General features: G+C 47.7%; 1 protein-coding gene across 5 annotated transcripts in view; it reads left to right on the plus strand.

The window, feature by feature from the left end:
- Positions 1–14,495, plus strand: part of OSBPL5 (oxysterol binding protein like 5) — a 1,002,849-nt gene that overhangs the window by 268,840 nt on the left and 719,514 nt on the right. For 3 of the 5 annotated variants that reach the window (XM_069223008.1, XM_069223007.1, XM_069223009.1), the window contains exon 2: positions 13,239–13,303. The exons of the other annotated variants lie outside the window; for them this stretch is intronic. Coding sequence is in view for 1 of the 3 variants with exons in the window: in XM_069223007.1 (XP_069079108.1) it covers positions 13,298–13,303 (6 nt within the window). In the remaining 2 variants the exon portion in view is untranslated. The remainder of the gene's footprint in view (positions 1–13,238; positions 13,304–14,495) is intronic. 5 annotated transcript variants of the gene reach the window in all.

Consider the following 14,495-nt stretch of genomic DNA (forward strand, 5'->3'; position numbering starts at 1 on the left):
CATGCCTTTCACAAATGGAATCAATTGATTTTTAAAAGGCAAGCCCACAAACTAATGAAAGTGACAGGCATGACATGGGCATGGTTAGAAGCCCACATAGAGATTACAACATGGTCAGAGCGCTTGCGCGCTCGACCATGAAAATGGAGGAATTACTCTACCGTACCAAACCAAAAAGAAGCCAAATTGCCCATATATATATATATATATATATATATATATATATATATATATATTTATTACCTACTGGCAGTCCCCGGTAGGTAGTTATAGTTAGGACGTAGAGCCAGATGTACGACCGCGAGTTTTGCGAGTTGCAAAACCAAATGTACAACAGTGTAACTCACACTGCGATTCCCAAGGGGGTCGCAAATGACCTACCTCATCAATATTCATGGGGTAGATCACAATTGCGACAGCATTGGGAATGGCTGCACTCACAGGGATGGTGGCCTGCTGGGCACAGCAGAACACCATGTCTGTGACTGCATTTTAAATAAAGCAGTTTTGTTGTTTTGAAAGGAAAACTGGATACATTTCAAAAAGAAAAATGAAACATTTCAGTTTAATTTTTTCAGACTAGGCAGTGGTCCGTGGACCACTGCCTGCTCCGAAAACATATTTTCACTACCATTCACAAAAGGGAAGGATGGGTTATCACCGATTTGGAATTGCTGCTAACTGCCATTGTTTTGCAACTGCAATTGCAGACACAGAACAGTCATACATCCCCTTGCGACTCGCTATGTGGAAGGGATGCCCTTGGCCTGCCCCTTCCAAATAGCGATTCGCAAATCTATTTTGTGATTCATTAAAGAGATTACCGAATTGCAAAATAGGGGTTGTACATAGCTAAATGCTTTTTTCCTGTGAACTGGGCTGTTTGCAACAAGAAAAAAGCTACGCACATCTGGCCCCTAGTTCCATAGGAAAAGCATTTTTTGACTTGCCTATATCTTTGGCACCGTTTGACTAATCTTCATGAAATCTTCCCCATAAAAGTGCCCTTTAGGGTCCTGTTGCGAATGGAAAGTTTTGGGATGATCCATCAAGCTGGGGCCGAGAAAAAGGGGAGGGGTAAAAAAAAGTGCATTTCCCACATTAATTCCCATACACTCTTTAGACATGCCTGCAGCCCGAACCGCTGGATGGAATTACACCAGATGTGGCAAAAACTTAGCTTTTGGCCCAGAAGGCCTATGGTACTTGGTCTAAATAAGTTCAGTAGTTTTTGAGTTATACAGTTATAGAGCGTGTTAGAAATTGGGTTTTTGGTTGGCAGTCAGGTTACCCTATATCCAAGCAAAAGCCCTCACTCTAGTCAGGGTAAGTCACCCACTATCCAAGATTATCCTGTGCCCACCCTCTGGTAGCTTGGCACGAGCAGTCAGGCTTAACTTAGAAGGCAATGTGTAAAGTATTTGTGCAATAAATCATACAATATCACCATATAGCACCACAAAAATACACCACACAGTGTTTAGAAAAATATATAAGATTTATCAGGATAATTGTAGGTCAAAAAGAATAAAGTTGCAATGGAAAAATGTAGGAATATCACAGAGACGTGATATAGAGTGTCTTAAGTCTTTAGAATATAAACAAAGCCTCTTTCAAGCACAAGTACCTGGTTGGGAGTGGAAAAATCTCCTCAGAGGGCCACAAGAGAAGAGGTGCGTGGAAAAAGAGTGTGTGCGTCGATTTCTCCCCAGCACACACGGACTTGCGTCGTTATTTTCCACGCGGGGAAGTCGGCGTCGTTTTCCGGCCCGCGGACAGTCTCTTTCTGTGGATCGCGGGGATTACCAGATGTCCCGGGTCTGTGCGTGGATTTTCCTGCTTGTTCTCCGGCTGCGCGTCGGTCTGCGGGGCTGCGCGTCGAAATTACGATCTCACGGCAGGCGTCGCGTCGATTTCTCCTCTAGACTTCGATCTGCGGGGCTGCGCGTTGAAATTACGATCTCACGGCAGGCGTCGCGTCGATTTCTCCTCTAGAGGTCGGGCGGCGTTGTCCTTGCGAGGCCGTGCGTCGGATCTTCGATCGTCCCAAGAGCGTCGCGTCGATCAGCGTCGGAGTGCGGCGTTTTTCTCGCCGCGAAACAAGCTGTGCGTCGCAATTTTCGGCGCACAGATCGTCCAAGTAAAAGAGAGAAGTCTTTTTGGTCCTGAGACTTCAAGGAACAGGAGGCAAGCTCTATCCAAGCCCTTGGAGAGCACTTTCACAGCCAGGCAAGAGTTCAGCAAGGCAGCAGGGCAACAGCAAGGCAGCAGTCCTTTGTAGAAAGCAGACAGGTGAGTCCTTTGAGCAGTCAGGCAGTTCTTCTTGGCAGGATGTAGTTTCTGGTTCAGGTTTCTTCTCCAGCAAGTGTCTGATGAGGTAGGGCAGAGGCCCTGTTTTATACCCAAATGTGACTTTGAAGTGGGGGAGACTTCAAAGAGTGGCTAAGAAGTGCACCAGGTCCCCTTTCAGTTCAATCCTGTCTGCCAGGGTCCCAGTAGGGGGTGTGGCAGTCCTTTGTGTGAGAGCAGGCCCTCCACCCTCCCAGCCCAGGAAGACCCATTCAAAATGCAGATGTATGCAAGTGAGGCTGAGTACCCTGTGTTTGGGGTGTGTCTGAGTGAATGCACAAGGAGCTGTCAACCAAGCCCAGCCAGACGTGGATTGTAAGGCACAGAAGGATTTAAGTGCAAAGAAATGCTCATTTTCTAAAAGTGGCATTTCTAGAATAGTAATATTAAATCCGACTTCACCAGTCAGTGGGATTTTGTATTACCATTCTGGCCATACTAAATATGACCTTCCTGCTCCTTTCAGATCAGCAGCTGCCACTTCAACAGTGTATGAGGGCAGCCCCAATGTTAGCCTATGAAGGGAGCAGGCCTCACAGTAGTGTGAAAACGAATTTAGGAGTTTTACACTACCAGGACATATAACTACCCAGGTACATGTCCTGCCTTTTACCTACACAGCACCCTGCCATAGGGGTTACCTAGCGCACATATTAAGGGTGACTTATATGTAGAAAAAGGGGAGTTCTAGGCTTGGCAAGAACTTTTAAATGCCAAGTCGATGTGGCAGTGAAACTGCACACACAGGCCTTGCAATGGCAGGCCTGAGACCAGGAGAAGGGGCTACTTAAGTGGGTGGCACAACCAGTGCTGCTGGCCCACTAGTAGCATTTAATTTACCAGCCCTATGCACATAGAGTGCACCTTACTAGGGACTTATAAGTAAATTAATAGTCCAATCAGGTATGATTCCAGGTTACCATGTTTTAGGGGAGAGAGCATATGCACTTTAGCCCTGGTTAGCAGGGGTAAAGTGCGCAGAGTCTATAAACCAGCAAAAACAGTGTCCAAAAAGTGGAGGGAGGCAGGCAAAAAGTTAGGGGTGACTACCCTAAGGCTGTCAGGTCTAACATGTGTCCCCCCCAGCTGAAAGTGGGGAGAGCTACCCGACCTCCTGGGAGCTCTCATCGCTAAGGCGGAAGTACCTGGAGAGACCATCAGCATTGGCGTGGTCAACCCCTGGGCGATGTTCCACCGTAAAGTCCATCCCCTGTAGGGAAATGGACCACCTCAAGAGTTTTGGATTCTCACCCCTCATCTGCATGAGCCATCTGAGGGGCCTGTGGTCTGTCTGAACCCGGAAGTGAGTCCCAAACAGGTAGGGTCTTAGCTTCTTCAGTGCCCAGACCACAGCAAAAGCTTCTCTCTCAATAGCACTCCACCTCTGTTCCCGTGGTAATAGCCTTCTGCTAATAAAGACTACCGGTTGATCTCTACCCTCCTCATTCAGCTGTGCTAGGACTGCCCCTATGCCATGCTCTGAAGCGTCTGTCTGCATGATAAATTCCTGGGAGTAGTCAGGGGCCATGAGTACGGGGGCCGTGCACATGGCTTCCTTCAGGGCGTCAAAGGCTTTCTGACAAGCCTCCGTCCAATTCACCAACCTAGGTTGCTTCTTGGAAGTGAGTTCTGTCAAGGGTGTTACAATGGTACCATAGCCCTTGACAAATCTGCGGTAGTATCCTGTGAGGCCTAGAAAGGCTCTCACCTCAGTCTGAGTTCGTGGTGGTTGCCAGGCCTTGATAGTTTCAATCTTGGCCTGGAGTGGCTGCACCTTGCCACCACCCACTAGGTGTCCCAAGTACACCACGGAACCCTGCCCAATCTGGCACTTACTGGCCTTGATGGTCAGGCCTGCCTGTTGCAGGGCCTGAAGCACCTCCTTGAGGTGAAGCAGGTGTTCCTCCCAGCTGGAACTGTAGACAGCTATGTCATCCAGGTAGGCTGCACAGAAGGCATCCTTGCCAGCTAGGACCCCGTTAACCAACCGTTGGAAGGTAGCGGGGGCATTTTTCAACCCAAACGGCATCACCCGGAACTGGTAATGGCCATCAGGGGTTGAGAATGCGGATCTTTCCTTGGCCCTCTCAGTCAGGGCAATCTGCCAGTACCCTGAAGTAAGATCAAACGTACTCAGGAACTTGGCAGCGCCTAGCCTGTCCACGAGCTCATCAGCTCGGGGGATGGGGTGAGCATCAGTCCGTGTGACTGAGTTGAGACCCCGGTAGTCCACACAGAACCGGAGTTCTGGCTTCGCACCTGGGGCAGTAGCCTTAGGGACCAACACCACTGGGCTGGCCCAGGGACTACTGGATTCCTCGATAACCCCTAGAGTCAACATCTTGGAGACCTCCTCCTTGATGCTGGTCTTCACCTTATCCGACAACCTGTAAATTCTGTTCTTCACAGGGAGACTGTCACCAGTGTCAATATCATGAACACAGAGGTGGGTCAGTCCAGGAGTAAGGGAGAACAGGGGGGAGAACTGCTCCAACAGCTCATAGCAGTCTCCTTTCTGGTTTAGAGTCAGGGAGTCCGACAGAATGACCCCGCTTACTGACCCATCACCTTCTTGGGCAGAGAGGAGGTCGGGGAGAGGTTCACTCTCCTCTTCCGTTCCCTCATCCGTGACCAGAAGCATGTTGATCTCCGACCTCTCAAAATGAGCTTTTAGTCGGTTCACATGGAGCACCCTTAGGGGATTCCTAGGGGTTTGGAGGTCCACTAGGTAAGTGGCCACCCCTTTCCGCTCCTTTATTTCAAATGGGCCCGACCAGCGGTCCTGGAGAGCTCTGGGCTCTACTGGCTCCATTACCCACACTTTGTCTCCAGGTTGAAACTCTACCAGGGTGGCCTTCTGGTCATACCAGTGTTTCATTACCTCTTGACTGGCCTCAAGGTTACTTTGGGCCTCTTTCCAGAAGCGGGTCATCTGGTTGCGGAGGGCCAACATATAGCTGACCACATCCTGAGGGGGTGTCTTTGGAGCTTTCTCCAATCCCTCCTGGACAATGCTTAAGGGTCCCCTGACAGGGTACCTGTAGAGAAGCTCAAAGGGACTGAACCCTACCCCCCTATGGGGGACCTCTCTGTAAGCAAAGAGAAGGCATGGTAAGAGGACGTCCCACTTATGCCTCATGGCCTCAGGGAGGCCACCAATCATGCCTTTCAGCGTCTTGTTGAATCTCTCCACAAGACCATTAGCCTGGGGGTGATAGGGTGTGATGAACTTGTAAGTTACACCACACGCATCCCACAGAGACTTCATGTATGCAGACATGAAGTTAGTGCCTCTGTCAGACACTATTTCCTTGGGGAATCCCACACGGGTAAATATCCCCATCAGGGTTCTGGCCACCACCGGTGCAGTTACGGTCCTCAGAGGGATTGCCTCTAGGTAACGGGTGGCATGGTCCACCAAAACCAGGATGAACCTGTTGCCTAAGGCAGTTTTGGGGTCCAAGGGACCAACAATGTCGATGCCCACCCTTTCAAAGGGGGTGCCAACGACAGGAAGTGGAATCAGGGGGGTTTTAACCCTTTTCCCTGCTTTACCACTGGCCTGGCAGGTAGGACAAGATCTGCAGAACTTATCTGAGTGTGTCCTCATTTTGGGCCAATAAAAGTGGGTGACAAGCCTGTTAAAGGTCTTGCCCTGCCCCAAATGTCCTGCCAGGGGAATGTCGTGAGCCAGACCCAGTAGGAAGGTTCGGTAACATTGGGGGACCACCAGCATACGTGCTGCCCCAAAGGGCGGAACCTTAGGCTCACTGTAGAGGAGATCATTCTCCCAATATAGGTGGTGACCGCCAGAGGCGTCGCCTGCTGCCTGGTTTGAGGCTTGTTTCCTCAAACCTTCCAGAGTGGGACATTCTTTCTGCGCCTTGCAGAATTCCTCCCTGGTGGGTCCACCCTCAACTTGCCAGCCAGCAAGCTCAGGTAAGTCACCTAGGGCGGCAATGTCTTCCCCAGTTGGCTCGGGAGCCTCCTCCTCAGGAGCCCCGTCAGCCACTGTGGGAACTTCTGGGGCCGGTTTCCCGCGCCCCTGGTCCCTCCTCCTGGCAGCTCTCTGGGCCATCGTTCCAGGCTCCAGATGCTCTTGACTTCCCTCTCGGTCAGCCATGGACCGTGTGGTCATGCAGACCCACTCAGGTAACCCTAACATCTCCAGGTGAGACCTGAGCTCCACTTCTTTCCAAGCAGTGTGCTCAAGATCATTGCCTAACAGACAATCTACAGGCATGGCAGGACTCACAGCTACTTTCAGAGTACCAGAGACCCCCCCCCCACTCAAAGGGAACCAGAGCCACCGGTAGGTGACTCTCGCGATTGTCAGCGACTCTGACCTGGTGGAATGTATTAGGTACTATCTGCTCTGTTGACACCAGCTGACTCTTGATAGTAGTCATACTGGCTCCTGTGTCACGCAGAGCCTCCACCTTCTGCCCATCAATGGTGACCCACTGCCGGTACTTAGAAGTATTTCTGGGCATGTGGGCCTTGGGCACCATTTCTCCTTCTCCCAGAGACACTAGGGAAATCTCTACCTGCTCCCCAAAGCTATTTGGGTCCATCTCTCCCCCGAGCGCTACACTAGTCAACCCAGGTGCCTGTCCGGTAGTGGACGGTGCCCTCTTGGGGCACTGTGGATCGCCTTTGTAGTGACCATACTGGTAACACTCCATGCATTTGGGGCTAGATTTCCCTGACTTGTCATATGTCCCTGGCTTTTTCCAAAATTTGGAAAAGGAAGGGTTGCCACCCCCTCCCTGCGAATTCTTTTGGGGGCCTTTGGAGAGTTCCTTATCTGCAAGTTTATCTCCCCCCTCTTTCTTCTGTTGGGAACCCTGACCACCTTTGTGGGAGTCCCCCCCAGGTACCTTCTTGGACACTCTGGTGCTAACCCAGAGGTCCGCCTCCTCAGCAAGCTTCCTGGGATGAGTCAGCTTACTATCCACTAGGTGCTGGCGCAAATCTGTATAAGTAGTATTAAGCATATGCTCTCTCAGAATCAAGTTATATAAACCTTTATAATCTGCTACTTTGTTGCCCCGCACCCATCCATTGACTGCCTTACTGGAGAAATCAAAGAAATCTACCCATGTTTGTGTGGTTTGTTTGGTGCTGTCCCTGAACCTCTGACAGTATCCCTCAGGGGTCATCCCAAACTTGGCAAGTAAAGTGGCTTTCTGAAGTGGGTATGTGTTTTGATCAGGTTGATCCAATGTGAGAAGTGTGTCCCTCCCCAATGGCGGCACATAACCCCACATAGCTACCCCCCATTGCCCTTCAGGAACCTCATGAGCCCTTAGTGCAACTTCATAAGCAGCTAACCATTTATCTATGTCATCTCCCACCACAAAACTGGGCACCACATTTTTGGGTATACGAACCTTTTTTTCTCCAGCAGGTCCTGTCTGTATGCTGCCACCATTATTGCTGGATTCAGACTGTCTCGCCTTGATCTCCAGTTCTTTGAGACTCAGTTCATGAGCCAACAATAGTTTCTTTTCAGCCAAAGCTCTTTCAGCTTCCACTTGTTTGGCTGCTCTTTCAGCTTCCTCTTGAATCTGTTTGGCTGTTCTTTCAGCCTCAGCTTGTTTGGCTTCTCTTTCTGCCCTCCTCTCCTCCTGTTGAGCCTCAATTTTCAGTTTTGCCATTTGCAATTGGAACTCCCTTTCCTCTCTCCTTTCCTCTGCGGTCAGGCTTTGCATAGAGACACTGCTCCCTGGTCTGGAAGGGGGCACAATTGCAGTGGTAACACCATCCATAGATAGTGAAAATTCCTCTGAGGGGCCATGTTCTGGCTCCTCTTCCTCATCATCCTCTAAATGGGCTTCTGCCCAGGCCCTCAGCGCCACTTGAAAGTCCTCCTTTCTGGAGCCCCCTTGGGTGGGTACCCTCAATGCCCTGCAGAATCCTCTTAGTTGTTTGACTGTATATGTATCCAACTGGACTAGGTCAAAGCCCCCTGTCTGAGACCCAGTCAGAGACATGTTGCGTGAGGATTTAGTTTTTGAAAATTGTCAGGAAAAAAATCGGATTTTCAAAAAAGAGATAAAAACCAAGTTGACCTTCAACTGTGGGTAGGTAGTGATATACTTAGCTACTGTATGTCACTGCACAAATACAAGTCCTATCCCACCGCTGCCACCAATGTTAGAAATGGGGTTTTTGGTTGGCAGTCAGGTTACCCTCTGTCCAAGCAAAAGCCCTCACTCTAGTCAGGGTAAGTCACACACTATCCAAGATTATCCTGTGCCCACCCTCTGGTAGCTTGGCACGAGCAGTCAGGCTTAACTTAGAAGACAATGTGTAAAGTATTTGTGCAATAAATCATACAATACCACCATATAGCACCACAAAAATACACCACACAGTGTTTAGAAAAATATATAATATTTATCAGGATAATTGTAGGTCAAAAAGAATAAAGTTGCAATGGAAAAATGTAGGAATATCACAGAGACGTGATATAGAGTGTCTTAAGTCTTTAGAATATAAACAAAGTCTCTTTCAAGCACAAGTACCTGGTTGGGAGTGGAAAAATCTCCTCAGAGGGCCACAAGAGAAGAGGTGCGTGGAAAAAGAGTGTGTGCGTCGATTTCTCCCCAGCACACACGGACTTGCGTCGTTATTTTCCACGCAGGGAAGTCGGCGTCGTTTTCCGGCGCGCGGACAGTCTCTTTCTGTGGATCGCGGGGATTACCAGATGTCCCGGGTCTGTGCGTGGATTTTCCTGCTTGTTCTCCGGCTGCGCGTCGGTCTGCGGGGCTGCATGTCGAAATTACAATCTCACGCCAGGCGTCGCGTCGATTTCTCCTCTAGACTTCGATCTGCGGGGCTGCGCGTTGAAATTACGATCTCACGGCAGGCGTTGCGTCAATTTCTCCTCTAGAGGTCGGGCGGCGTTGTCCTTGCGAGGCCGTGCGTCGGATCTTCGATCGTCCCAAGAGCGTCGCGTCAATCAGCGTCGGAGTGCGGCGTTTTTCTCGCCGCGAAACAAGCTGTGCGGCAAAATTTTCGGCGCACGGAGCGTCCAAGTAAAAGAGAGAAGTCTTTTTGGTCCTGAGACTTCAAGGAACAGGAGGCAAGCTCTATCCAAGCCCTTGGAGAGCACTTTCACAGCCAGGCAAGAGTTCAGCAAGGCAGCAGGGCAACAGCAAGGCAGCAGTCCTTTGTAGAAAGCAGACAGGTGAGTCCTTTGAGCAGTCAGACAGTTCTTCTTGGCAGGATGTAGTTTCTGGTTCAGGTTTCTTCTCCAGCAAGTGTCTGATGAGGTAGGGCAGAAGCCCTGTTTTATACCCAAATGTGCCTTTGAAGTGGGGGAGACTTCAAAGAGTGGCTAAGAAGTGCACCAGGTCCCCTTTCAGTTCAATCCTGTCTGCCAGGGTCCCAGTAGGAGGTGTGGCAGTCCTTTGTGTGAGAGCAGGCCCTCCACCCTCCCAGCCCAGGACGACCCATTCAAAATGCAGATGTATGCAAGTGAGGCTGAGTTCCCTGTGTTTGGGGTGTGTCTGAGTGAATGCACAAGGAGCTGTCAACCAAGCCCAGCCAGACGTGGATTGTAAGGCACAGAAGGATTTAAGTGCAAAGAAATGCTCATTTTCTAAAAGTGGCATTTCTAGAATAGTAATATTAAATCCGACTTCACCAGTCAGTGGGATTTTGTATTACGATTCTGGCCATACTAAATATGACCTTCCTGCTCCTTTCAGATCAGCAGCTGCCACTTCAACAGTGTATGAGGGCAGCCCCAATGTTAGCCTATGAAGGGAGCAGGCCTCACAGTAGTGTGAAAACGAATTTAGGAGTTTTACACTACCAGGACATATAACTACCCAGGTACATGTCCTGCCTTTTACCTACACAGCACCCTGCCATAGGGGTTACCTAGGGCACATATTAAGGGTGACTTATATGTAGAAAAAGGGGAGTTCTAGGCTTGGCAAGAACTTTTAAATGCCAAGACGATGTGGCAGTGAAACTGCACACACAGGCCTTGCAATGGCAGGCCTGAGACCAGGAGAAGGGGCTACTTAAGTGGGTGGCACAACCAGTGCTGCTGGCCCACTAGTAGCATTTAATTTACCAGCCCTATGCACATAGAGTGCACCTTACTAGGGACTTATAAGTAAATTAATAGTCCAATCAGGTATGATTCCAGGTTACCATGTTTTAGGGGAGAGAGCATATGCACTTTAGCCCTGGTTAGCAGGGGTAAAGTGCGCATAGTCTATAAACCAGCAGAAACAGTGTCCAAAAAGTGGAGGGAGGTAGGCAAAAAGTTAGGGGTGACTACCCTAAGGCTGTCAGGTCTAACAGAGCGCCAGACAATCATGATCAGTTATGGAGTTGGCAAGGAGACAATGACTTCCAGAAATATCCACAGTGATGATGCGGCCCTTTAACTGAAGAGTAATTCAGTGGGAATAAGGGTCCGGAGGTTTGTGCAACACTTCATTGTCATCCCATGTATAAAACACCTAAGAAACAAAAACAAACTGGGAATTGTGGAAATAGAATTCCTTTTTTGGTTACGAACGGGAGGATTCTTGGCTTTAAGACTAATGCACAAACTGCCACTTACTCTGTGGGACTAATGGTGAATTTTGTAATCACAATTGGTTGGAAATCAACACTATGTACAATAATAATGAGAAATTGAATTTAAATTGAATTTACCTATTGGTGTTTGAAGCGTAATTACATTGGGGTAATAGTGCAACTGCCATATAAGTGATTAACAATGAAGACAATGGCCCTTATTATGACCCTGGCGGTCGGTGATAAGGTGGCGTTAATATCGCCAACAGGCCGGCGGTAAAAAAAAATTGGATTATGACCACGGCGGTAACTGCCAACACAGACAGCCACTTTAACACACCAACTGCCAGGGTGGTAACGGCCGCTGGGTTGGAGACTTCGGTCTCCAGGCAGGCGGCCGTTACAATCCCACCCTCGGGATTATGACCCCACCTACCGCCATGGTTTTTGTGGCAAGCGTACCGCCACGAAAACCATGGTGATAGGCACTATCAGTGCCAGGGAATCCCTTCCCTGGCACTGATAGGGGTCTCCCTTGCCCCCCACCCCCACCCCACAGGCCTCCCCCACCATCCCCCTCGCCCTTCCGAACCTCCCCCAACACCTACACGCAAAGAGATACACACACATACACACATGCATACCTACATTCACCCTTGCAGGCACACATGCATTCCCACACACCGCAACACACACCAACATAGTTTGGCGCACACACGCATTCACTACACACAACATGCACGTACACTTACATTCAGACATTCTCGCACTCGCTCAGTGCGACTCACACCGCATGCACCCATACCAAAATACACACACACACAACACCCCCACACACGCACACAACACCCCTACCCCCTCTCCTGTCGGAGAACCTGACTTACCTGCTTGCAGGGGGTCCTCCAGCTGGAGACGGGACGCGGCGCTGCTGTCAGCAGCAGTGTCCCCCAGCAAAAAAACACCAGTGGCGCCACCTTACCGCCGTCTGCCACCATGACCGTCGGCGGTATTCTGGCAGCCTTCTGGCGGAATTCCGTTGATGGTCATAATACGCATGGCCGGCTGGTAGCCACGGCGACAGTATGTTGGTGGCCGTCGCCGTGGCAGTAGGCGGCAGTTTCCGCCAAAGTTGTAATGAGGACCAATGTCTTCCAGGTGGGGTAAATATCGGACTATTGACCCCAGAATGCCTTGAATTGTATAAAAGTCATGCTAGAAATAACAACGAGTGTAAACAAACTCAACTACTTACGTCGTAACACGTCATGGTGTCTTGCGCAATGCTGTTTGACAAATAAATAGAGTTTGCTTAATGAAGCCCCCGGGAATGCAGCGTCATCTTCTTTTGTTATGCAATCTGTGAGGGTCGTGGTTTTAACACTAATGCTGCACCAGTGGGTTGTTTTGTAGACCATTTGCTTTGGAATGTATGTGTGTGTGTGTGTGTGTATACATAAACAGTGTAAGTGACATTTTGGTGAGAATTCATTTTAAGATATTGATGTATGTTTTAAAAAAACTCCATGAAAACCACTTTGAAAACCCCCAGTTATAGTTTTGGTTCAAATTAAAACAGAAAAACTGAAAAATCCACTAAAATTCCGCAGCTCTAGTTCATTCTGCTATCTATTACTTGCCTATTATTCATGCAAACAGTAACTCACACACCAAATATAGTGCTCATGACTTCGCCCTTGATATGCCATATACAATTACAAATGGCATAAATTATTTTTAGGTGAGATTAAATATTACATTTCCATTAACACAATTAATGAGACAACTATGAATACATCGTTGTGTATTGCTTGGAGTATGTGCTATTATGTATTGCCATTGCTCTTTTTAATGTTGATACTTATTAGTAAAAATATAAGGACATAAGCATTGCATTTGGTGTACGAGTTACGTTTTGCATAGCTGTGGGCAATGAGGGGTACGCTTTCAGTCGTCGCCTGAGCCCTCGGAAGGCAGCAGATGGCTAGTATTTATGGCTGAACTGTTATATCGTGTGGATTTAAGATTTTCCTCAATATTTTCTACATTAAGAATCATTATTATTGTGTGATGTCGATCCCCCTTCATGTTTCCACTACTGCCGACACCACTGCATTTGCGTGCTATCCATTCCCTTGGTGAAATTTGAGATTCAAGTATTCAAATGATTTAACTTAGATTATAAAATACTCACCAGTCCACACCACAGGCATAGTATGAATATTTAGTACACACATAAAATAATCATGGAATTGTCCCCAAGTGTTTCACCTGTTTTTCTAAGGGCAGATAATTACGCACATACTCTTTATTTTCTCTAAGGCTAATTGGGTGTTTATTTTCAGCCAGCAAAATACCTTAAAATTAAGGGCCCTATTAGAACAGAGGTTCGATTTCACAGCTGATGCAGGTAAGTGTCATCACACATCTTCGTTTCTCTACAATTACTCTTCAATTGTTTTTCTGAATGTTTTCCAATTACATCTTTATTCAATTCCTTGTACATTGTGATCTTTCATTCATTAGTATGAATGTGACATACAGAGAATGTAGTCAGGACTCCAAAATGAGTGATAAAAGATATCTATCGTGGCGATTCCTCATTGTTGTAAGACCATAACGATGAGCATCCTTAGCAACGTATTTGTCCTGTCTTTAAGTGTAGTTTCTTGTGACTACGAAAATGAGGTGTGAAGGCGATAACGAATCACTGTGTCAATGATAATGTGATAGGAGAACATTACTGAATCTTTGATACAGACATCAAAAGCAGGGAAATGCTTTGCATTCACACTGAGATACTGATCCATTGTGGAAGCATCTCCAGGCTGTCAGTGAGACTCTGCAGTGGATTGGCTTAGGCCATTGACTATAAAAGAACTTCAAACAAAAAAGTGCTTAGAGTCATGATTGATCAGCACATCAACTTCATTCCCATGGTGTCTTTGTATGGTTATTTTTGTTTTGAACGAAAAAAACATCAAATACGTTTGCATGGTGCATTATTGTAATGCCCAGAGTTTTCAATCTGGCGACTGAAAAATTATACTTTCTGCTCACTAATTGATAAAGTGTTCGTAAGAGAGGAAGTATTAGCGTTACAAATTATGTATTGCATCTTATACATGGTTAGTCCTGGGGCCCCTATTTTGAGAAGGTGTGAGCTGAGTAGTGCAATAGTACAAGAAAATTACAACACCCTATTTCAGGGGTTTAAACCCCAGACCCACAGGAAAGGTCTATTTAAACCATGCCATCATTTTAATTGTTTCAGTTTCAAAACTTATTTACTTTGGGTAGTGATCTGTCGTTGTTAGACCCTATTTGGAGGAGCCATATGGCACACAGGAACTATTGGCCCCAGCCATGGAGGTTGGCATTGTTTACCACTGGTGTCCTAGTATCCTTCCTATTATGGCATTGCAAACTTGGCCAAAGTACCATTTCAACTTGACTCTCATTTTCACAAAGATGGACAGTCAAAGGGTTCTAATAGAGGTTATGAGGGTAAAGATGCAGAGCTTATCAATCAGTCAACAGATCCAATAAATTACTCTCTGACTCAATGCTTGTCTTTTTAGAAAATACACATTTTAAAAATC

This window comes from Pleurodeles waltl, chromosome 3_1, assembly GCF_031143425.1.
Source record: "Pleurodeles waltl isolate 20211129_DDA chromosome 3_1, aPleWal1.hap1.20221129, whole genome shotgun sequence".
NCBI lineage: Eukaryota > Metazoa > Chordata > Amphibia > Caudata > Salamandridae > Pleurodeles > Pleurodeles waltl.